General features: G+C 41.5%; 1 protein-coding gene across 2 annotated transcripts; it reads right to left on the minus strand.

Moving 5' to 3' along the window:
* Positions 1 to 7,361: 7,361 nt before the first annotated feature.
* Positions 7,362 to 13,711, minus strand: RGS18 (regulator of G protein signaling 18). Of its 2 annotated transcripts, none has more exons than XM_079314332.1 (5): positions 13,472 to 13,711; positions 12,674 to 12,775; positions 10,303 to 10,364; positions 9,579 to 9,745; positions 7,362 to 7,652 (listed from the first exon to the last, which is right to left on the minus strand). In XM_079314332.1, the coding sequence occupies exons 1-5, from the start codon at positions 13,588 to 13,590 to the stop codon at positions 7,398 to 7,400; spliced, it is 705 nt and encodes a 234-aa protein (XP_079170458.1). In that variant the 5' UTR covers positions 13,591 to 13,711; the 3' UTR covers positions 7,362 to 7,397. The 2 variants fall into 2 exon arrangements, with proteins under 2 accessions (XP_079170458.1, XP_079170457.1); XM_079314331.1 differs by having other exon boundaries at positions 10,303 to 10,367.
* Between the last annotated feature and the right edge of the window lie 8,755 nt (positions 13,712 to 22,466).

The raw sequence follows: 22,466 nt of genomic DNA on the forward strand, positions 1-22,466 counted from the left end.
AAAAAATGTATATAAGCCACCAGTGGACAAATTCAGACTGAAAACCAGAATAAGGCTACACAAACTATATAATTTTTTGCCCTCTCTATTACCCTGTACTTTGAAGACAGAGCTTCATGTATTTATGAGATTATTCTAAATTGTTGTCTTCATTAATAGAACAGAAGAAATTAAGACCTAAGATGGCCTTTTAGTCCCACATATTACTGAAAAAGATTCCTGGCAGCAAAATACGAATCCTTTCTGTAACTCCTTAGCTTTGCATCTGCTTGCTTCTGAACGTTATAGCAGAAGAACAGAAATGTTAATTATCATCCTGATTTTCTGCTGTGATTCTTCTTTTGCTTAATTGGTTATTTTCTCTTATTTCCAGAGTACATCTTGTACATCCCAGAGAGGACCAAAAGTACATTTTACTAATGAGACTAACTTCAGCATCTTACAGCTGGGGAGAAAACTTTCAGCATCTGCATTGGCATCAAATTCTTTGTGCCTGATTCAGTCCCAGGTTTGAGCTTTGGTAAAAAGGAATAAACATAATAGAAAATCCAACCAATAAATATAATACAAAATATTTATATGTGGAGCTTCTGGCTGGGCAGAGTGTCGACAGCTACAATTTGAATTTTTTAACAGTGTTGTGCCAGAAAAGTCAGTCCAGTTGTGAGAACAGAGGTGACACTAAATTAGGCAACTCATAATTCTTGGCTGGCTCAATTAATTTCTTAGTGTTCACCCTGTGCCTAATGCCAGTGGTTCTACTCTTTACCCACCTTAGAACTGTGACCATATATTGATTAATTTTGCTTTTTTAAAAGAGGTATTATCATTGTTATATCACAGTTCCTTTAACTCCTGTGAAACTCTGAGGAGCTGTGCCTATTTTTTCTTAATATCATCATCTCATATCATCAACAGATGATGTGCATTTATTTCAAAACAAAATCCCAGATAGTGCCACACATGCATTTTTAAAATTTCTACCTGATAGCCTGCTATCTGAATGAAGCACACATGAACATCTCTTCAAGATTTTGGGTATTTTTCAAGTCAGTCTCAGCAGTCACTAAAACCCAGGAATATTCTAGCACACACAGTAACTGGATGGATGGAGTTGTTTTTGCATTTTATGGGGTACTGCTCACAAGCCACAAAACACAAATAAGATGTGAGGGACTCTCATCACTGTACAGCAACTGTCAGTGACTGCTCAGTCTGTTCAAGCTGAAAATATTTCAGGTACACAGCAGGTTAATAGAATTGTTGAGATATTTGTACTGGGGCAATGAAAATAAATTCACTGACCTAAGTTAGGCACAGCCACTTCTTGCCATAGAAACCAGCTGGTTGGTATCTTGGAACTCAATAGTGTCTGGAAAGAAACTCTGATATTTCACTGAAATGTCACAAGGAGAAAAAGTGACCTTAGTATTAAGACAAGTGCATCAGCTGCTTGTGTAAGTGTGCTGGCTATTCATAACAAACAGCACCAAGCAAACAAAAGGAAATATGAACATGCAGTGGGGATGGCCTGAAAATTGCTCCCAGAATTAATGCTAAGCTTTTTGTGACTCTGGCCCCAGCTGACACACAGAGCTAAAGCTTCAGTTCTCATAGCTGGGGCTAGACCTGCAGGGCACTCAGCCCTTGCCTGCTCAGATAATTAGCTAATTGCAGGGTATTTTTCTCTTTATCTGTCGGGCCTGAGGCTTAACCTTTCAGTAACTCTGAGGACTGGGCTATGGATTTCTGAGTCCTCTGCCTCTGATGGCATGGGAGAGATAAACTCTAGGAAAGGGAATGTGGATCTTGCAGTATTACTTGCTAAGGACCCCTTGATGTATTAAGTATTTAAATCTCCATAACTTTTAGGCTCACTTTTACCAATGCCCACCTTTTATTCTTTAATTACCTTTAGGCATTAGTTTTGCTGAATTATCTTCCTTTATGAAAAGCTGTCAAGGAGCATAAGGGCTGTCATTTTTTGTTCCTCTGCTCTGGTTACTAATCCCAACAGACAGTCTAAAGCAATGCTACATATTCAAACCACTGGTTTACTAACACAAGAAGTCCTTTCCATTTACGTGTGTTCCTGAAAGGGCTGCCTTGCACTCACCTGAGCACCAAGTGAGAAAAGCTCACAGTCTCCAGTGGATGTGCTGGTTTCCCTGGATCAGGCCCAGTGTGCTAATGCTCCTCAGCACCTGGCCTCTGTTCCTTCCATTCCAGGCAGAGATTTGCTTGGGTAGTGCTGCCTTGTACAAGGTAACCTCAGCAGAACCAAAAGCTGATGTCCTGCTGCCCTGAGCGTGAAGCCCACGGGGACTGGGGTGCATCCCTTATGTTGGGAGAAGCCAACATGATCCAAGCACTGCTGGCATCCTAAGGACATGGGAACACCTGTCCCAAGGGGATGCAAATACACCTTAATCACAGCACTATGGAAATGCCCACCTTCCCCCAGCATGGCACAGCATGGGCAAATCACAAAATAGCTGATTTTTTTCCATGTGAATAACTCTGTGTGCCTTCAGTATGCCACAGAGTTGTTTTGCATAAGAAAATGAGCTGTTATTTTCCACCCCAGCAAGCTGTGCCCTTCAGGTGAAGTGCTTTGATTTCAAGAACAATCTGTCAAAATATTTTGCAGCGCTCTGGGCTCCTCATATTCAGGGTTTCCAAGTGCTGTACAATCCCAACCCTCCATTGGAAAAGAACTGGAAACAATTCTCGAGAAAATGTGCAACCAGGAAAAACTGGAATAGCATTAGCTGCAGAAATTGAAAATGGGGCCACGAAGCTGTGAAGAAACAAGAGTGTCTTAATTATGAGCAAATTTTATGGTGAAGAAATGAGAGTCCAGAGTTGTCCTTTTTTAAGGCTTCAGCCTTCTCTTCTGTCCTGCTTAAAAACTCTCAAATGGCTGCTGTGGGATTGTGATTCTCACTAGTTAATTTTAGTTACTTTTTATGGAGAAGGCAATGGTAGATTGTAAATCTGGGAGTCCAGATAATTTCCTGTAAAGCATAAGGGAGAATTGGGAGGAGGTTACCCAAAAAGATTCTAATTAGGAAAGAGAGAGAAAAGTTTTGGTATTAAACCAGAGAGAGCTTTTATGAGACCAGCCCTAAGTGATCCGGGCACAACAAATGGAAGATTGCAACACATTAACAAGGGGAAAAGTAAAAATGGAAGCAAGCTTGGGTGGTAGAGAGAGGAAATACGTTTTTATCTTTGGCACAGAGCCACACAGGAGCTTAAAGGGCATTTGATGGAGGCATTTGACTAAAATGCAAAGAACAGAGTGGGATCTGGGATAGGCAGCTGAGCGAGGCGTAGATCCATGAGCATATGAATCACTGATGAGAGGGAGATGATTTTCTGCAGTTTTTCCTCAGCTGAGGTCCTTGGCAGCATGTGTGGAAAGGAGAGGGAGCTGCATTCAAAGCAGCAGCTGATTAAGGCAGGCTGAGCAGCTGGGGACAGCGGGAGAGGAAAATGATCTGCTGTTTGTGAGTCACCTAAAAGTTGTAGCATGTAAAAGCATGTAAGGGATGTGTTACTGAGTGCCTGCTTCACTGGGAGATGGAAATCGGTCTTGTTCGTTGAGATTCTTTATCTGAGATTTCATTCTTGCTTCTTGTCAGCTGAAAAATCAGCCAAGCTGCCTTTTGTTCCACAAGTCCACAACCCCAAGAAGATATTTGGTCCTGTGTGTTTCCACCTCCCTCAAGTTAAGAGCAGCAGATCAGAATTCAGCCAATTTAAAGCATCTAGTGTGTTGAAACAAGGGGCAAACCATTGTGCCACAGAATCCAGCAGATTCTTTCCCTCGTGCTTTGTGTCTTGAGATTTCACCTGTGCAAGCAGCAAAGTGCAGTGTTTGGGTAGGGTGAGTTACTGTGTTGACAGGAGGAATATTTGGGGAGCTCTTGCTGAACCCTGAATGGCACATATAAATATAAAAAGCTGCTGCATGGAACAATCTCCAATGGAAGCACTTGCCCCACAGGCTTTGTACAGGTATTATTGGCATGAGGGCAGCTCAACAAGAGGAATTACATAACTGTGGCATGGATTCTGACAAAACTAGAGAAGCCTGGTTGTGTTCTCTGGTGCTGCCCTAAGCTCTGGGCTGTAAATTCATCTGTGCAGGGCCAGTCCTGAGTCTGCTCAATCCTGGAACAGAATTAGACTTGTCCTAAATCCATGCCTAGTTCATCTTCAGGACTGCAGCATAGCACTAAATAGTAGAGTGCTCATTTTCTCTCACTGGAAGGAGCCCCTTCTAGAAAAAAAAAAAAAAAACCCTTTGCAAGATAATTATGTCATTTTGGTTTATCTTTATGTCCTTTGCTTTCCTTTCTCTGAGTTTATCTTGGCTTTCTTTTTTACAGTAGTTCCCATGGCATTAGCGTGCTGTAAATTTAGCTAGGGTTCATAATTATCTTTGGAAAACACACATGCATAAATAGCTACCAGGAATATCTTATTTGTTTGTTTTCATTACAGAACTCATAAGAGGGACTAGCACTGTCAGTACTGCAGACTGATGGGTTTGAGGAAGGCCTCCCTGGAGATAAGCAAAATTTTCCATGTGTCTGTGAAATGAAATAAAGGGCACCTGCTGACTTCTATTTATCATTGCAGACCCTTCTGACTAACAGCTGGGCTTTTGCTAGCAAGAAAAAGTCTTACTCAGGGTACTATATTTGTCATTTGGTTGGATATTGGAGCAGTATTAAATCAGATCCTGACAACTCTTTAAGCAGATCAGATTTATTGGAAGTTAATAAAGCAGACAGGGAAACCTGCAGATCCAGCAGTTCATATGCACCCCAAATTAACAATGAACACAAAGTCCCATCCTCAGGAACTGCACCTCTTCTCCTTCACCACTTACAGAAAGGGGAGGGAAAGGGAGAAAGCTTAAATTCCACAAGAAGCAACTTCATATACAAGTCATAGTTACAGATAAATCCTGCAGCCCCTTCCTAAACTGAACCAATGTTTAAGGTTTTAAGAACTGCCCTAAGCTTCAAGCTATGTCTGCACCAACTGTGGAAGAAAAGGACAGAATGACTGTGTGTGCTGACTATAAAAAAATATGTCTGTGTTTGGCAGTAAAGAAATAAAAAAGTTTTCTCCCTCTTCTTTAACCCATAAAGAGGATATTAATGACCAGTGGAACTGGAAATTCTCTGCTTGAGTCCAAGAGCTATTGTTAATTAGTTAGTTAATTTTCAGATACATTTTCAAAATGAAAGGCAGAAAAATAAATAGAACAAAGTTTAGTAACAAAGTTGGTATACCCCAACTATTTATAAATAAAGTAGAAATATTTTATATATATATATAAATAGACATGATCTGGTATTTAAGGATACACATTGTGTTAAAATAGCATTCTTAGCCCTTTGTTGCTTCTCATTTAGTTGCAAAAAAATTAGGAGACATGTATTTGATGCCAAAGCTAATATATACAGCATAACTTTAAAATAGAGAACAGACACATGGAATAAGAAAACTGTACCCCCCAAAATTAAATAGGCATTTTAATGTTCCTCTTAAAATAGACAATGGCTACATTTTAATGATGGATTTAATTATGCAGTGCCTTTAGTTAAAATTCATGTAATCTTGCATTGTACCTAATAATGTTCCTGTGTGTTTTACAGTGTGAGAAAATACCACAAAATCTCTGTGCTTAGTGTAGGAAATATTGCAAAAACATAAATATGTCCAAAGACTGGATACAGAGATTCTAACTGTGATGAAACTCTGCCCTGAATGGTACAGGACCAGGATGCATGTTGGATAATATCAAACAGCACTTTATGAGACATTTTTAAAGCAGGAAATTCAAAGTTTTTCCCCACATCTGATCATAGATTTTGCCTGAAATTAAAAAAAAAAATTGCTATAGGAAAGCTGCGTGCTATGACTCACCAGTACATTACCTACTTTTCTAAAAAAGTGAGATTCTGCTGCAGAGTCTGGCCTGGTGTAAGTGCATTTTATTTTGCTTTACTGCTCAGTTACACCTGTTGAGGGTTTGGAGCACACCCAGGTTGCTGTGGGAGCTGGGATGGAGGAGGGCTGAGCTCTGTTGGATAAAATCACACAGCATTTTATGAGATATTTGAGCTCTGTGGTCACCATGGGGTGAGGTTAGGGTTGGAGCCCCTGAAATCATTGATGGTGAAGGAGCAGGAACTCTGCTGGATAATATCAACTATTATATTTATATATATAATGAGACATTTGAGCTCTGTTGTCACCAAGGGTTGAGATCTGGCCATGTGCCCTGGAATCGTTGAAGGTGAAGGAGTGGGAGGCCTCTTGGATAACATCAAATATTACATATACATAATGAGATATTTGAGCTCTGCTGTCACTACAGGGTGAGGAACACCTGAGTGCCCTTGAAATTGTTGATGGTGAAGGAATGGGAACTCTGTTGGATAACATCAAATGGCACTTTAGGAAACATTAGAGCTGTGCTGTCACCACGGGATGAGGTCTGGCTGTGCACCCTGGAAATTGTTGATGATGAAGGAGTGGGAGCTCAGTTGGATAACATAAAATATTATATATATATATATATACACAAAATGAGACATTTAAGCTGTGCTGTCACCACAGGGAGGGGTCTGGCTGTGCACCCTTGAAGTTGCTGACAGTGACAAAGCTTAAGCTCTGTTGGATAATATCAAATTTTACATATATATATATATATATATATATATATATATGTATAATGAGGTGGGTGGAGTTTGGCCACACACTCTTGATGTCACTGGCAGTGAAGAAGCAGAAGCTCTGTTGGATAACATAAAAAATTATATATATATATATATATATATATATATATGAAATGAGACATTTGAGTTGTGCTGTCACCACAGGGCGGGCTCTGGCCTCGTGCCCTTGAAGTCGTTGGCAATGAAGGAGCAGAAGCTCTGTTGGACAACATCATATAATAGATAGATAGATAGATAGATAGATAGATAGATAGATAGATAGATAGATAGATAGATAGATAGATAGATACAAAATGAGGTATTAGAGCTGTGCTGTCACCACAGGACAGGGTCCAGCTGCACGCCCTTGAAGTCGCTGGCGGTGAAGGAGCGGGAGCTCTGTTGGCTAACATCATATATTATATATACATATATATATATATATATATATATATATATATATATATATATATATATATATATATATATATATATATATGAAATGAGGCATCGGGGCTGTGCTGTCACCACAGGGCGGGCTCCGGGCGCGCCCCCTTGAAGTCGCTGGCGGTGAAGGAGCGGGAGCTCTGTTGGCTAGCATCATATATTACATATATATATATATATATGAAATGAGGCATCGGGGCTGTGCTGTCACCACAGGGCGGGCTCCGGGCGCGCCCCCTTGAAGTCGCTGGCGGTGAAGGAGCGGGAGCGGCGGCGCAGCGCGGCGCGGGCGGGGGCCGTGCGCTGCAGCAGCCGCAGGTAGGCAGCGGAGCTGAGGAAGCGAGGGTAGCTGTCCTGCTCCATCAGCCGGTACACCGTGCTCTGCGCCGCCTCGAACGTGCCGCGCCCCGGCTGCGCCATGCTCCGCATCGTCGCCTCCTTGGTGTGGAAGTCCAGGTTCACCTGGAGAACGGGGAATCTGTTTAATGCTATTTGTGCGTTTCCTGTGTTATTATGCACAGCACTGATACTGCGCGCTGCTCAAAGGCTTTCCTGAGAGGAATGATACCTTCAGCTGTAGCTTTCATATTTTCCAGATTCTGCACTCCATTAGTGTGTGACTCTGACTCCATATAAAGTGTTACAAGTTCTCCTCCCAGCTCAGTCACACAAAACAATCCTTTTCCAGCCCCAGAACCAAGGACACTGCTGCAGCTTCAGCCCCAAAAAGCGCAAACAGCAGAATTGAGGAGAGAATCTGGGATGATGGGACTGCAGAACCTGGAGCTGGAATTGGACAATTAACCCAAATATGGAGATGGAACAAAACTTATAAAAGTGTGAAAACTCGTGACTCTGAGCCCATCTTGCGTGCAGCCACAGCTGGGCTCTTTTAGAGCTCAAGGTGAATCCTTTGACAACCTTTTAATAAATCCCTGATTTATTCCTTTAACTCTGTCCAGCCTCTGCTCTAGGCAGCCTCTCCAGACCTTGAATCCCCCATACAACAGGATGTAACACCACAGAATTGGTGTGTTCACCTTCAGTGATGGCTCTCAGAAAGTCTCCACAAATGTACCCCTGGTACCATGGAAAACTGGTGAAACAGAAGATAAACTCTGATATTTTGACTAGAAGTAACTTTTTAGTAGTTGCTGTATAGTTGCAGCTTCCCAGTTTTGCAATACCAGACTATCACAGATCTCCCCTGCTCTCATTTGGGATTAAAGCAGAACTTGTTCTAATGAGATTACATTAGTGAAAAGTCAAAATTTCTGGTTTCTGTGTAGCCTGGGTAAAAGGAAGGTGAGAAAATTCTAATATGTTCTTATTTTTTAATTAAATGGATCTCTGAAGTCTTTAGATTGGAAAAGCATATAAAAATGACTATTTATTCCATGTGTTGCTGCATTTATCCTTAATACTTAATATTATGAGAAATACTTAATAGTATGAGAATTTTAATTGACACTTAATTCAAACACTGATTCAAGCACATTATTTTGAAAAAAAAAAAAGGATAGCATATATTTTAAAAAAAAAATTGTTGACCCAGTCAAAAGGCGACTTCTATAATGTTTTTCTTTTCCTTCCTGAGAAGTTCCTGTCATTTCCATAAAACTAGTTAGAACAAATAGATCTAAGAGTGGAAGGACAAGAGTGGAAGGAATGAAAGGGGACAACTTAAAAGTATCTTTAAAAGTGGGGATTTCCTAGGAAAAGCAGATCTGAATCCTAATGCAACCTATGAGAATTGCAGTGGAAACTGCACCACTTTGCAATCCTTTCACTAAAATGAGAATTTTATCTTTTTCACCCCCATTACAAGGAAGCTGAAGTTAGTGTTTGAATTCTGCTATTCTGGCAAATAAAAATAATACAGTATTGGGAAATGACATACTTGATCTGCTCAAATGTGATAGAATTACAGCAAACTGTAAGCCCAAAGGACCTATTCAAGAGGCTGCTTGTGATTTCACTGAGAAGTTGATAATCTCCCAACCTGTTCATCTCCTTCTTAGGGCAGGAAAAAAAAAAAAAATTCTTTTTTTCGTTTATGAATCCTTTCTAACGCACTTCAGTAAAACGAAGAAGTTGGAAATACAAAAACTCTTTCCATTTGTAGGATACTATAAAAAGACCTTAGTGCTGGTGAGGATTGTAATGTCAACATTGTTTTGTGCTGGCAGTAACATACCAAGGATATACAATGGGGGGTGAGGGACTCAATCAGGGCAAGGCTGTGCTGCTTCCAGAGTTCTGACTTTTATGGAATTCTTCTTATGTCAGGGGGCTGCAGGGTTAGCTCTTGAAGCACTTCCTAAAAGCAAATTTCCCCAGATGCACTTGTGTCAGTCAAACACTGTATATAATGAGGAAGGTCTTTACCTCTTTTGGAGCATCTTTCTGTATGAATGTTTCAAAAATGGTCTTGGCTTTTGGCAGGAGTTCGTGTGCACTTTTGCTTTTCTTGTAATCCTCACAGGCTATCCAGAACTCGATGTTCTCCTCACTGAACTCAGTTTTCAGAAATTTTGTGAAGGCATCCAGCCCAGCTACAAAAGGGAAAGTTGAATTTCATTAAAAAAATATATCCTTATCTGACAGTTACTCTTTCAAAGAGTCTGTGCAAAGTAGTAAAATATCTTTTGCTCCCTTGAAATAATACACATTACAAGTAATTATATATTATATATTATATATTATATATTATATATTATATATTATATATTGTATATTATATATTATATATTATATATTATATATTATATATTATATATTATATATTATATATTATATACATGCAGCCAGAAATATTTGAGCAATATTCAGATTAAATGCTCTGCTCACTGAAGGGGCTCTTTGCTGTCTGCTGGATTACTTTGTTCAATAAAACACCAATCTCAAAAATTATTCTAAACTGTTTTCACAAGTTGACAGCAAGCTATAGCCTAAGCAGATAGAGCAGGAGGCACATGCTGCTATAAATCATACCTAGTTTAGGTAACTGCCACATCTATTTAAGGGCATGACTGGATTTTATCATTTTCCATCCTTTACCATCAACTTTCCATCCCAGCAGTCTGCATGGAGAGAGGAAAAAACTACTGACCTTTCTCAGAAAGCAGTTTGTCAAAAGACTCTCCCCATTTCACTGCTTCTTCAGGAGACACACTGCTTAGGAGACAGAAAGGAGTTTTGAAGGATTGTTCATAGTGTGCATTTAGAAGATAACTGCTCATCCTCTGCATTTAGGAAGCTGTGAGACACACATCACCTGCTACCACTGGGGCACAGAGCCTTTCATTAGATCACCTCACTGAGGGAGATCATTCTCTTAGGGACCTCAGGAACATTTGCTTTAACTCTTTCCTGACAGTTTTTTTTTTTTTTCATGCAGAGTTATACTTCTTTTCTCTTTTTATAAAAACGTCACAGCAGAGTTTTGGGTTGTTTTTTTTTGCTGTGGTATTTGTGCTGCCCTACTAATCTTTAAGGGAATTGAGACCATGTAGCCTGGTAAAAGTCACAAAGGAAGCAGGACTTGTCAGTTATTTAAACTTGAGCTACTCATGCAGGGATGTGGTTTTGAATGTGCTCACTCTGAGGCTGCTACCACAGTCTGATCTTAATGAAATACGCAGAATTCTTTATCCTGAAGGCAAAATTGTTGCAATATGGTTTAGGTGTCAGTCTTACAGAGAAACAGCACATATAGTCTGGTTTGTCTACCACAGACATTTCAAATGCCACGTTATTCTGAGACACTGTGCCTCAGGTATAAAAATCCTCAAGTACGTCAAGCTGCACTGTGTTTCACTTAAGTTTCAAAAAAATCTGCCCTAGGAAACAGCTAAGAAAGGACAAAAAAAAAAAAAAAAAAAAAAAAAAAAAAGGCATTTTTCTCAAGTTGCTCTGTGGATACAAATGTTTAGAACCATTTTCATTCCAGGGCATATCACAGGACACTGAAAGTGTCAGTGAGTGACTGGTCAAGGATTAGTTGGTCAGATCAACTTCTTATGAAGGACTGAACATTTCTGGAATGTGGTCCCACCTCCTCATCAAGGTTTGCTGTTCTGTTGCCTGATTTACACACTTTGCTCCCTTGGCAAAACCTGTAGGCACGTGAAGTTTGGATGAAAGAAAAATCCAATCTCTTTGGGATGGAATTTAAGCCAGTAATGACTCTGGGTTTGCACAAAACTCAAAAGGAGGAATTTTATTTTTTTCCCCACAATTTTAATAGGTGTCACGTTTCATAGCTGAAGTCATTGCTTGCAGAAATGAAAATTTTAGCTAGGGAGACAAAAACAGTTTGTGAGGAGAGGTACAAATGCTGAAGAAATGAAATTAAGGAAAGCAGAGGGATCCTGGAGTCAGGGAAAATGAGACCTCACTCCCTTGCAGAGTTCATTAGTTATGAGAATTACAAAAAGTACAGTGGACTCTGTCAACTGCAGGTTCCTGCACCTACAGAAATTATATTGTAGTAATAAAATAAAGCCTCATGACTTCAGAGCACACACTCAGTCCACAAAGCATGGGATGCTGCAGAGGATCTTTGCTGGGTTTGGAAACTCCTCCTGTTCTGGTTTTCCTTCTGAACCTGCAACAACCCAACACCTGAGTGCAGGGGGGAGCTTGTGCAATAACAGACAGAAACCAAGCTTTGGTCAGCTTTGCCACTTTCTAAGTATGAGAAGAAACTAATTTAAACTGATGAATAATCATTTAAACTAAAATTTAACTTTTAAACTAACAGATTAATTAACTTTTCTACTATTACCCCAATTCCCATCTGCAGCGTTTCATTAAATTCTCTTTTTACTTATTTTAGTAACTCTGTGTGAAAAACACAAATCATGAAAGAGAAGTAAATCACTTAGTAAATTTCAAACCATTAGCTCACTATTATTTGACAAATAGTAAATTTTTTGTTTGGTTTTTTTCCATTTTTGACAAATGCAATTGCCACTTTAATCCAAATATAAAGATCAGCAAGAAAGAAAGGTGGAAAGAAGGTACTTTTTTAGGCCATGGTATTGCAGAATTCCTTCTTGTCAGTCAGGACCTACAAATGCAATTCTTAATATATCAGTGAGAGCTGATAGTGATTCCTCACTGAAGTGGAATTGAAGAGGAATTAAATGAAGAGGAATTTAACTCTTATGGAAGTCAGTAAACCCAAGATGGTGCCTTGCATCTTTATGGCAAACACTAGGGACAATACTACCAGAGTGTTTGAAATTTAGAGACAAAAATGTTCAACCAATTGCTGCAGTTACTGAGGAGCTCTGCATTCAGTATTTAACACACCTGCTAAATGTGTTAAATATGTGGCATTTGTACATGTACATGTACATTGGGTAACTCCCCAGATTGTGAGTCTGCCCAGTCTGGATGCACCCACAGGTACAGGAAACACCCTGAGTCACACAGGCAGGGAACCCCCAACCCACTCAGCCTTCTACAGTGCTTACCTTGCTGCTTTTGTCAAGCTCCCAGCTTTGCCAAGGGGATCCCCTTCATGGAATTCAGGTTTCTGCAGGAGCAGGCTCAGCCTGTTTCTCTTCTGCTTAGCTCTAGGACAGATTTTCAAGAAACATTGCAGAAAGTTGGGTTTTCCCTCTCTAGCATTCTCTGCTTCTGCGTTATAGATCTCCCTGTTTTCACTTAGAGTGACGTTGGTGTTACTTCTCCTACGTATATTAATCACACTAATGTTTTTTCTTCACAGCTTAGCACAAATTTACATGTGAAGCACTGGCAAAGAAAAATGGAAATCCTTTCATTTTCATCATCCTTTTAATTTATTTCGAAAAGGAAGGGGCCAAACTTCCCATTAGAGAACATAAACAATTGGCTCAGCGTCTTCTACTTTTAATGTTTCACAAAGAAAAAAGGAAGTATTGCTTCCTGTCGTTTGAAATTTTTTGAAGAAAGCTTTCCCGGATCACATTTAGGCTTCAAAAAAGCATTTCTCAGAACTTCTTGCAGCCTCTCTTTCTTAGTATTTTTAGATCATTAATTTGATTTATTTCTTGACTTAAAAAAAAAAAAAAAAACTAAGAGTCCTTTGAGATAAGTCTTCTTAAAGAGTTCATATTTTGAATATAGTTATTATACAATTATACAATATACATATATAATATACATAAATTATACTATTCCTAGGATTGCAGTTCAGGAGTTCTCATAGAAAATGAAATTAGCTGTGCCCAAAATTATCCTCCACCCAAACAGAACGTTCAGAGGGTCGTCACGACCTGAACACTTACCCAGCCTTGCTTGCCTTGTGTGGCTCCTCTTTAATCACTGATTTTTTGTAATAGGCTTTGTCCTTCGAGGCAGAAATGTTGAGTTGGGGGAATAAAAGAAGTGGGTTCTCCATCTTCATCCAGAGAAGCTTCAGGCAAGGTTCCCTCGGCTCCCTGTCCCCGGTGTGTGCTGGCCCAGGCTCTCACATTGCAGCTGCCCTGGCCAGCCCAAACCCAGTGTCCAGAGCAGGAGGTGGCTCTGCAGTGGCCACTGAAGCTGTGCCCACCCCAGGCTGTGAGGGCAGCTGTGGCTGTGCCCTCGTCACTTGGGGAAGTGACACTGCAGCTCCAAACCACAGCCCGAGCGCGGCTGCTCGCTCAGCTCAGCTCCTGCTGCCTGTGCTCACCTTGCTAACCCACAAAGAAAACTGGAAAACACACACAGGAGCCTTAGTTATAGGGCCCATGGTTAGGTAAGGGGCTGCAAATGGGAGAGATACAGCCACGATCACGGCCAGGGAAAGCTGGACAACATGGTGCCACCTATTGAATTTTCTATGCCCAGAACACAAAAATTAGGTTACTCAGGAATTGTTATTACTTTTATCTCTTGATGCCCTCGTGCACCATGTTGGGCACCAAAATCTGTCCTGGTTTGAAGGACAGGTGTCTGCTAATAAAGGCAAAAGCTTCTCTTTGAAATGGAGAATGTAAACCCCCTCCCTCCAAATTATTTTAATTTGGAAATTAAGGGGCACTCAGGCAAATATATGGGAATTAGGAATAACAATTCTTTACTAGGAAAATTAAAATAGAAATGCAGTATTACACAGAACAATCCCCAAACACTGCCAGAGTCAGAATCCAAGCTGACACCCGTCAGTCAGTCAGGGTGGTGGCAGCAGTCCCATTCAATGGTGGCTGCATCCTCCTGCAGGGGCAGATGTGGTTCAGCTGGAGCAGTGCTCCTGGAGAAGGTGCAGTTTCCTCTGAAGGTGCAGGGATGATGTGGAAAGGTCTGGCTTTCCTCTGGAATCCAGTGGGAAGAAGGTCCCTTGGTGTCCAAAATGTCAGTTTTTCTCTGGGTAGGAAAGGCTTGGCTGCTCCCCCTGGCTGGAGCATCTCCCAGTGGGATGATGGAATTTTATCAGTCATGCAGTGGGACTGAATGGGCCAGCAGCAGATGATATCTGCCTGGAGGGAGGATGGGCTGTAGAAAGATAAAGATGATTGCCCCAGCTGGTTTAAAGCTGGCCCATTAGCAGATAATATGTGCCAGGAGATCAGGGTCACTGCCCCACCCAGCTCAGCAGATGGGGACAGAATACACATTGCTGGTCACATCCTGTATTGCCACCCAAGACAGCTCCCAAGCACCTGCACAGCCCACAGCTCCTAAAACTCACATGAATGACAGAAATGTCACTGGAACAATGTGCCGCCTTAGCTTCAGCTCCCAGAGGATTCCCAGCCACCCTCCAGCAGCCCCATGCCATGGGCTGGGCACAGCTCCATCCACTTCAAACCCTTTGCCTGATCAGCCATTGTGCAAGCAGATATTTTAATTTTTGCACCTTCCTTCAGAGATTACAACCACCCAATTTTATTTTCCATCTTGTCCACTAAATGCTCCCTCTGGCACTTCTTTGTCCGTGGATTCGTTTTTATTTTCAATCTCCCAGCCAGCATAGAAAGTCTTTGGAATGGATAGAAAGTCTGAACTAAAGACAAAAAATATTTAGTTCAGAAAAAAAATTGTATTTTTTTTAAAGTTTTATTTTGTTACTAAATGACCCAAAACTTCTCATTTCAGTTTCCATAAGGTAAAATTGCACTAGTCTTTGAGGCTGACCAGCACAAATTATCTCTTCACATGCAAGTCTGGTGCCAGTTAAGTTTAAATTTTAAAATCAGACTGAATGGGAAATAGTGCACAACTGCCTTTTGTAACCCAATGGGCTCTAAGAAGCAGGGTTACAGTTTAAACCTCATTTTCAATTTCAGAGAAGGCTTATGCATTATATCATGCATATTTCAAACTGGCTTTAACCACAGCTGTGTTTAATAATTCATTCTGCCTTTTACAGATAAGTGAATAAGTATAGATTCTGTGATTTTATTTCACTTTTCTTCAATAGTGGTGCTCACATGAGCTTTTTCTACCTGTTATGTGTAAAAAATACTGCCTGAATTTTGTTACCTGCTGATTTCAGCTCCTAGAATACATTTTTAATTGCAGCTTCCACAGCCCATCTAAGCTGATTTAAGAAAGATTTGGAGCATGGAGTATAATTCAGGCAGCTCCAGTTGGGCATGAGCAGCTGTGTCCCCTCTTCCAGCACCCACCAACCATGCTCTGAACATCCAACTTACTTTTCCACCACCCCACATGGGTTTTATGCCTTAGATGCTTGAATTATTCCTGTTCTACACTGCAGCAATTGTGCCAGTCCTGACTGCAGCAGTGTGCTGAGAAGTCACTTGGAAATCTGTAGGAGTGTGGAGAGGGAGGGAATAACAACAAACAATCTTTCCCCCAGGCACACACACTTTTTTTTTTTTTTTTCTTTTCCCCATTAATAGAAAGCTAATATTAAATCTAGGCCACGAAGTAGCCAAATTGCCTCCAAGTCAGTCTGTGTTTTGTCAGCACTGCTGCTGGTGCTAATGAGCATCCCTGTTTTGCACAGAAGGCCACAGTAGTTATAGCAACAGAATTTATTAATGACCCAGGAAATGCTTCTGGGCCATTTTGGGTGCTGCAAGATGACGATAGAGGAAAAGGAATAAGTTATTTTAAAACCAGAAAAAGCAGACCGAGAATATTATGTTGATGACACAACTAGAGATCTAGAAAGCTCTAAAAAAACTTTGTGATGAGAACTAAATGTCCTGATTCCCAACTTTTTCTTTAACCACTGAAACATATTCACAAATCTGTTGGGAAGGATGCTACTAATTTTTAAGCCCTGAAATCAAGATTCTCCCTGAAATGTGAGAACAATATTGAGTTAATGTTATACTACTTGTAGGAATACGTTTTTTGACAGTTAGATTAATGCCAAACACATTTTCATAACAATCTTTATGTGGCACAAAAGTAAAATTGAATAGAGGCTGAAGTGCAGGATGATGTCCTGGTCCTCTGGGCTTTCCTGTTCTTTGGCTGAGCAGTGTCTGGGGTTTGATAAGGTCCTGTCACAGCTGATGGGCAGGTCATGCTTGGTTTGTACAGACACAATAACTGCCCTCTGTGGAAGAAACACTGACTGACAGAGTCAGCAGCAAGGGCATTGTGCTGCACGCTGAGAATGTCATGTTTCTGTTTCACAGGGAGTCTCTGAGAGGTCTGGGCTTTCAGGGCAGCTGAATAGAAGTGCAGCCCCAGCTGAGCAGCTCAGCTCAGCACAAAGGGCTGGAGCACAATGGGAAATCCTCCTTTGTTAATCCCACTGCATCCCTCTCCCAGCTGCTTTCCACACTTCATTCCCAGGTAAATGAAAACTTTGCCTCCTCCCTTTCCATCCTCATGGTCTGGCACTGCCAGGTTCCTCCGTGGCCAAGCTCCAGCACTGCTCTCATTCAAATCCAATCTTACCAATATGGGTCTTGGATTTCCATATTTCTTTCTCATGTAAAGACCTTTGAAGACCTGAAAATTAAAATTAGGTGTTTTAGAATGAGTTTGGGTTTAATTAATAATTTCGCTCTTTGGTCACTTCTGACCGATTCATCACTCCTCTATGTTGTTTATTCCTCATTGGAAATATATAAACCAATTGGAAATACTGAAATATGTTTCCTTATTGGAAACCATAATTGGACCTAAAATTTAATAATAATATGATCCAAGTTATGGTTGGTTTTTAAATCTCTTCCCTATGAAGCAAATCCAGAAGGAAGAGAGTTTAATTGGAAATGTCAAGTAGAGGAGCTTGCAAATGCAGGAAATTTGTTTGGTGGTGCCCTTAAAAGATTCATCCCAGGGGAGGGGGTTGGCATGTGAGATTTTTCAGCTCCATAAAGAGAATCATTGCACACAGCTCAGGTTTTAAAACCCTCCTTTGTTGCTGCTGTTTAAAAGGAAGGAAATAAATTTGCATTGTTTCATAACAGTAATGATGGTCAGATAACAAAGCGTTGAAAACATGAATGTAACACTTGAATTTTGGGGTCCCACAAGGAATTCTGAAGCCATCCCTGATGGAAACTCAAGGCTTGGGAATACTGGTGGCTTCATCAGACCTTGTGCCAGGGAAAGTGTTTACATCTGTGCTAAACTGAATTAATGTGTTGGGTCCTTTGGAAGGTCAGGACAAGAGAGTGAGTGTGCAGAGCTCTGAGCTGTGCCCGTTCCCTGCTGGCCCCTGGCTCTCTGCTCAGGGCTGTGACATCCATCAGTGTCACCAGCAATCTCCAGCAGCCAGCTCTGACATCAGAGCTCAGCACACAACCACTTAATGAGCAGCTTCCTCACCTTCCTTCTCACTGGCCTCTTAAAAAGTGGTTTTGTCAGTGTGCTATTCACAGGAAATGCTGGAGGCGGGAATGTTCTAAACCCTGCCTGAAATATCCTTCCCACTGGAATTCTGAGCTGCTGGATTTATTTCTGCCTTACAGGAAACCACAAGGACTCCTCACATGACAACCTGGTCTTGGGGGTTTTTTGTGTTTGCTTTTTTTGGGTTTTTTTGGTTTTTTTTTTAAGAGAGATCTTATCAACCCAATGGAGCAAACAGCAGCAGGTATTGGGCTGAGAGTTTTCTGCTCCTCCTGGTTCTCCTAACCCAATGACTATTAACCATAAAATCAAACTCCCTACAGCACACAAGGCAGCAAAATCTGTGTTGCATCAGGACTGAGTCCACTATTGCTGAGCCACTGGGTGGTTTAAGCAGAGTCAGCTTCATGCCGGGCATGTCCTTACTCTGCTTTTCCAGGCAGGAAAAAAAAAAATACAATATTTTTATTCTATATTTTATTTATATATATTATATTTATAGAATAGAAAAAGTATAGGAATATCTCAGGATGCTGCAGCCCAGGCTGAGGTACCAGGGCAGGCATTGCCAAACCTCCACCATGATTCTGCAAATTTTTTTTTCCAAAAAACATTATAGTAAATGTAAATAGAATAGAATAGAATAGAATAGAATAGAATAGAATAGAATAGAATAGAATAGAATAGAATAGAATAGAATAGAATAGAATTAATGGTATTATATTTATGACATAATACAATATAATATAATATAATATAATATAATATAATATAATGTAATGTAATGTAATGTAATGTAATGTAATATAATATAATATAATATAATATAATATAATATAATATAATATAATATAATATAATATAATATAATATAATATAATATAATATAATATAATATAATATAATATAATATAATATAATATTAATGTAATATAATATTTTTACTATATTTTATTGCTACTACTTTCTGATAACACTTTGTTTTCTCATCCTGATTTAGCTGAGGCAAATAGTCCTAGGTCTTACAAAGAGATATGGGGGATTTCCCATCAGAGCAGTAAAAAATTGGTACCCAAAGGAAACTTGAAAATATATAGCTAAATTTCCATATGAATATGTAAATATATTACCTTCAAAGTCTGTCAAAAGAAGACAGCATCTGAAATATAAAAGCTACATGTCACTCTGGTTTTTCTCTTCAGTAATTACCCAAAGATGTTCATCACGAAAATTAGGTAAAAAATAATAATGTTACATCACATTTCAGTGCCATCCTCAGAATGCCTGAGAAAGTTTCATGCATAGCAGAGATGAGGCTTTGCTCCAGTGAAGTCCTTGTGTCAGTGTTTAATTCCAGTCGTGCAAGAAATTTTATCTGATTTGTTTGTGGTGTTGTGTTGGAGGCTGTGTGCTCCTCATCTGAGACCTTTTGGGACCCAGCAGATGTGAAACAATTGAACCCATCCTTCATTCTGCATTCCAGGCAGCAGGATGGATTTCATGAATTCCTCATTGTCACCCTGTGCTGTTATGACCATGACAAAAGACCTTGCCATTTGGGCACTATCCATTCCCGGAATCTTTCAGGTTTTTAGCCTGAGTCATGGCATGCTTCATGACTATTTGGTGGTGGGTTTGATGATACACTTCTCAGCTTTTGCACGAGTTGTCCTTGGTGACCTCTGGTTTTCATACCAGATTCTCCTCAGGCCAAATCTGCTGCTCCTGTCTTTCTTCTCTGTGTATTTCTGCCACAGCTAGAATAACTGGAATCACAAAAATAAGTTCTGCAATGCTTGCCAAAAGTGCTTCCTCAAAAGAGGGGAAAGATGATATTTGCAGTTTCAATGTGCACACTAGGAAGGGAGCTATTCTAGTCCCTCTGTTGAGTGAAAGCAGGTGATCATTTATCAGCTTATGTTTTCAATTTGATAAACATGAAACTTTAATAAGTTTGATATTGCTGTGGTCACCAAATTCTATTACAAATGTTGCACTTTGTTGCCAACCAGCCCAGACTGCCTGAGGACAGACCCTTGATCTGAAGTGTGTCCTTGTGGCATGCAGGAAACCATTTCCATTCCAGTCTGCAGTGACCACAGGCCAGTTCTTGTAATTCCTGCAGATCAGGAGAGTTCCTTTACTTGATCCACAAACACCTTTCAAACCCTAATTTAGAGATTTTTCACTGAGGCTAAGTAATTGGGGTTTTTCCAACTCAGAATGGTCTCCAAGTTGAAAACGTTTGCTTTCTGATTATCAGATTCCAGCCTCATCCTGCCAGTGTTGCCCAGAGGATGGATATATGGACACCCAGCTCTTCCAGAGCCAAAATAACACCTCAGGTGCTGGCTGACAGCAGCCACGGCTGTCCCGGTGCTCCCTCTGTTGGAAAAGTTGTGGCAAGTCCTTTCTCCCTCTGAAAAAGGGGAGGTGAACAGCTCTTTCTGGGAGCCAGCATCCCAGTGTTGTGCAGTGAAAGCCAGCAGAGCTGAGAGGGGGGCTTGCTTCAGCACCCATGTGCAGAGCAGCTCTCAAGGACTGAGAAATAATCACTGCAGTATCTGATCTTTCAGGAATATCCTTCCCAGGTGCTTCCCTGGTGAAAGGAGGCAGCTGTGTGGGGTTTTCCAGAAAACACAGAACCTGGTTTGCAGCACAGGGCACAGGCTGGGGTGCAGTACTGGAGGGCACAGCCCCTGGTGTCACCCTGGCATGGCTCCTCCCTTTCATTAGCACACTCTGTTTCTTCTCTGGAGGTGGTTTAGCCACAGCCTGCCCTGCCAAGGCAAAACCCTGAGGTTTAGAGCTCTCTGGGATCAGGGTCAGACCTGCAGCCCACAGAAAGAACAGCTTTGGTACCCCATGAGTCCATCCCACACCTCCAGCACATCCCTGCTGAGACACACAGAATCACAGAGTCAGTTTGGTTGGAGAAGAGCTCTGAGATCAGCGAGTCCAACCCTGACCCAACAGCCCCTCGTCACCCAGAGCATGGCACTGAGGGCTGTGCCCAGTCCTTAAACACTCCAGGGCAGCCCAGCCCAGTGTCCAGTCCTTAAACACTCCAGGGCAGTGACTGCACCACCTCCCAGGGCAGCCCAACCCAGTGTCCAGTCCTTAAATACCCCAGTGACTGAATAAATTCTTCCTGATGTCCAATCTAAACCTCTCCTGGCACAGCTTAGAACTTTGTTCTCTGTCCTATCACAAACAGCCTGGGAGGAGAGGCTGGACCCCAGCTGATCCAAGCTCCTCTCAGACTCCCCTGGCAGCTGCAGTTTTGCTGCCAGCTCATCCCAGACATGTGCCACGGTGTGAGGATCCTTCTCAGCTGCCTGGGGGGCTAAAGGGTTGATCCTCATGACTCTGCAAGCTCAGAGTATCAGCTCTCAGTTTAAAGATCTGTATCAGAGAACCCTTCTGTTCCTTCTGAGGAGCACCTGGATGCTCTCACCACTTTCTGATGGATCTGCAGCATCCAGAGCTGAGTGATCACACACTTCTCTCCTCCAGACAGACCCATCAGTGCCAGATCTTGGTGCTGATGGCACAGGCCCTGTTTGTGTCTGTTCCTGTTGCTTTTGTGGCAGGGCTGTGCAGACGTGGCCAGAGCCACAACTGCTCTCTTGAAGTCTGACCTGGGGTCCTGAGTGTGTGCAGGAGCCCACGTCATCTCAGCTGTAAAAAAAAACAGCTGGACTGGGAGCTGGGGTCCTTTTCTGCCTTTTGAAGGACTATTTGGCACTGCTTTGCCTCAGTGCTTGCCATGCTGCACTCATTTAGCTGCTGTGATGGTTATCTGCAAACAGGGAACCCCAGCAAGCCCTTGGGGCAGAGTCAGAGCAGATACTTCAAAGCAAAATCCCCACTTTGTGCCCAGAACATGTGAGGAAAGCCTCCTGTGCACAAGTGAGTCTTTCTGAAGCCTCACTCAGGCTGCTGCCAAACGTGCTCCTCTACAGGTGCCTTATTTATTTATCTGCACTTTCTGCTTGCCATCACTTGAGGGCAGCTAAGCTCATGACAGGTCTTGCTCTAGCCAAGTGTGATTTGATCAAATGTTAGCATTTTAGCTGTTAAAGCCAAACCCAGCAAAGCAGAGGGAAAAGGCAGCTTTGGGGCTGACTGTGTCCAGGCTGTGCCAGGGAAGCTGGAGCTGTTAATCACCATATTCCTGGGTGGGAGAGGATGCTCTCCCTTTGCTTGAGCACCTCCTGTACTGACCAGTGCCCCCTAAATCACCAATGCTATGTGTGAGCTTATTCTGCAGCATTTTTTGACACAATCTGGCCTGTGCAGGGCTAGAATTATTGGATAGAATTTGCTGGCAAACCGTGTTAGTCATGTGAAAAAAAAAATGTGGTCCAGTGACCAGTGTCCATCTCTCAGTGTGTAACTGCAGATGAATGCCACAGCAGTGACAGGCTGAGTAAGTCCAGCCAAAATCAGTTTCTTGGGGAGGATGGAAATTTCCTCTCCCTCATGCCCGGTCTGAGTGATTCAGTGGCTTTG

This window comes from Erithacus rubecula, assembly GCF_903797595.1.
Source record: "Erithacus rubecula genome assembly, chromosome: 10".
Taxonomy (NCBI): domain Eukaryota; kingdom Metazoa; phylum Chordata; class Aves; order Passeriformes; family Muscicapidae; genus Erithacus; species Erithacus rubecula.

What these genes read in the sequence shown, in the direction of transcription:
- RGS18 (XM_079314331.1), bottom strand. Translation starts at nt 13,590, where the DNA reads ATGAAGATGGAGAACCCACTTCTTTTATTCCCCCAACTCAACATTTCT. An exon ending in CACAAGGCAAGCAAGGCTGG is followed by an intron (nt 12,776 to 13,471) that starts GTAAGTGTTCAG and finishes AATCTGTCCTAG; the next exon opens with AGCTAAGCAGAAGAGAAACA. An exon ending in CAAACTGCTTTCTGAGAAAG is followed by an intron (nt 9,746 to 10,302) that starts GTCAGTAGTTTT and finishes TCCCTTTTGTAG; the next exon opens with CTGGGCTGGATGCCTTCACA.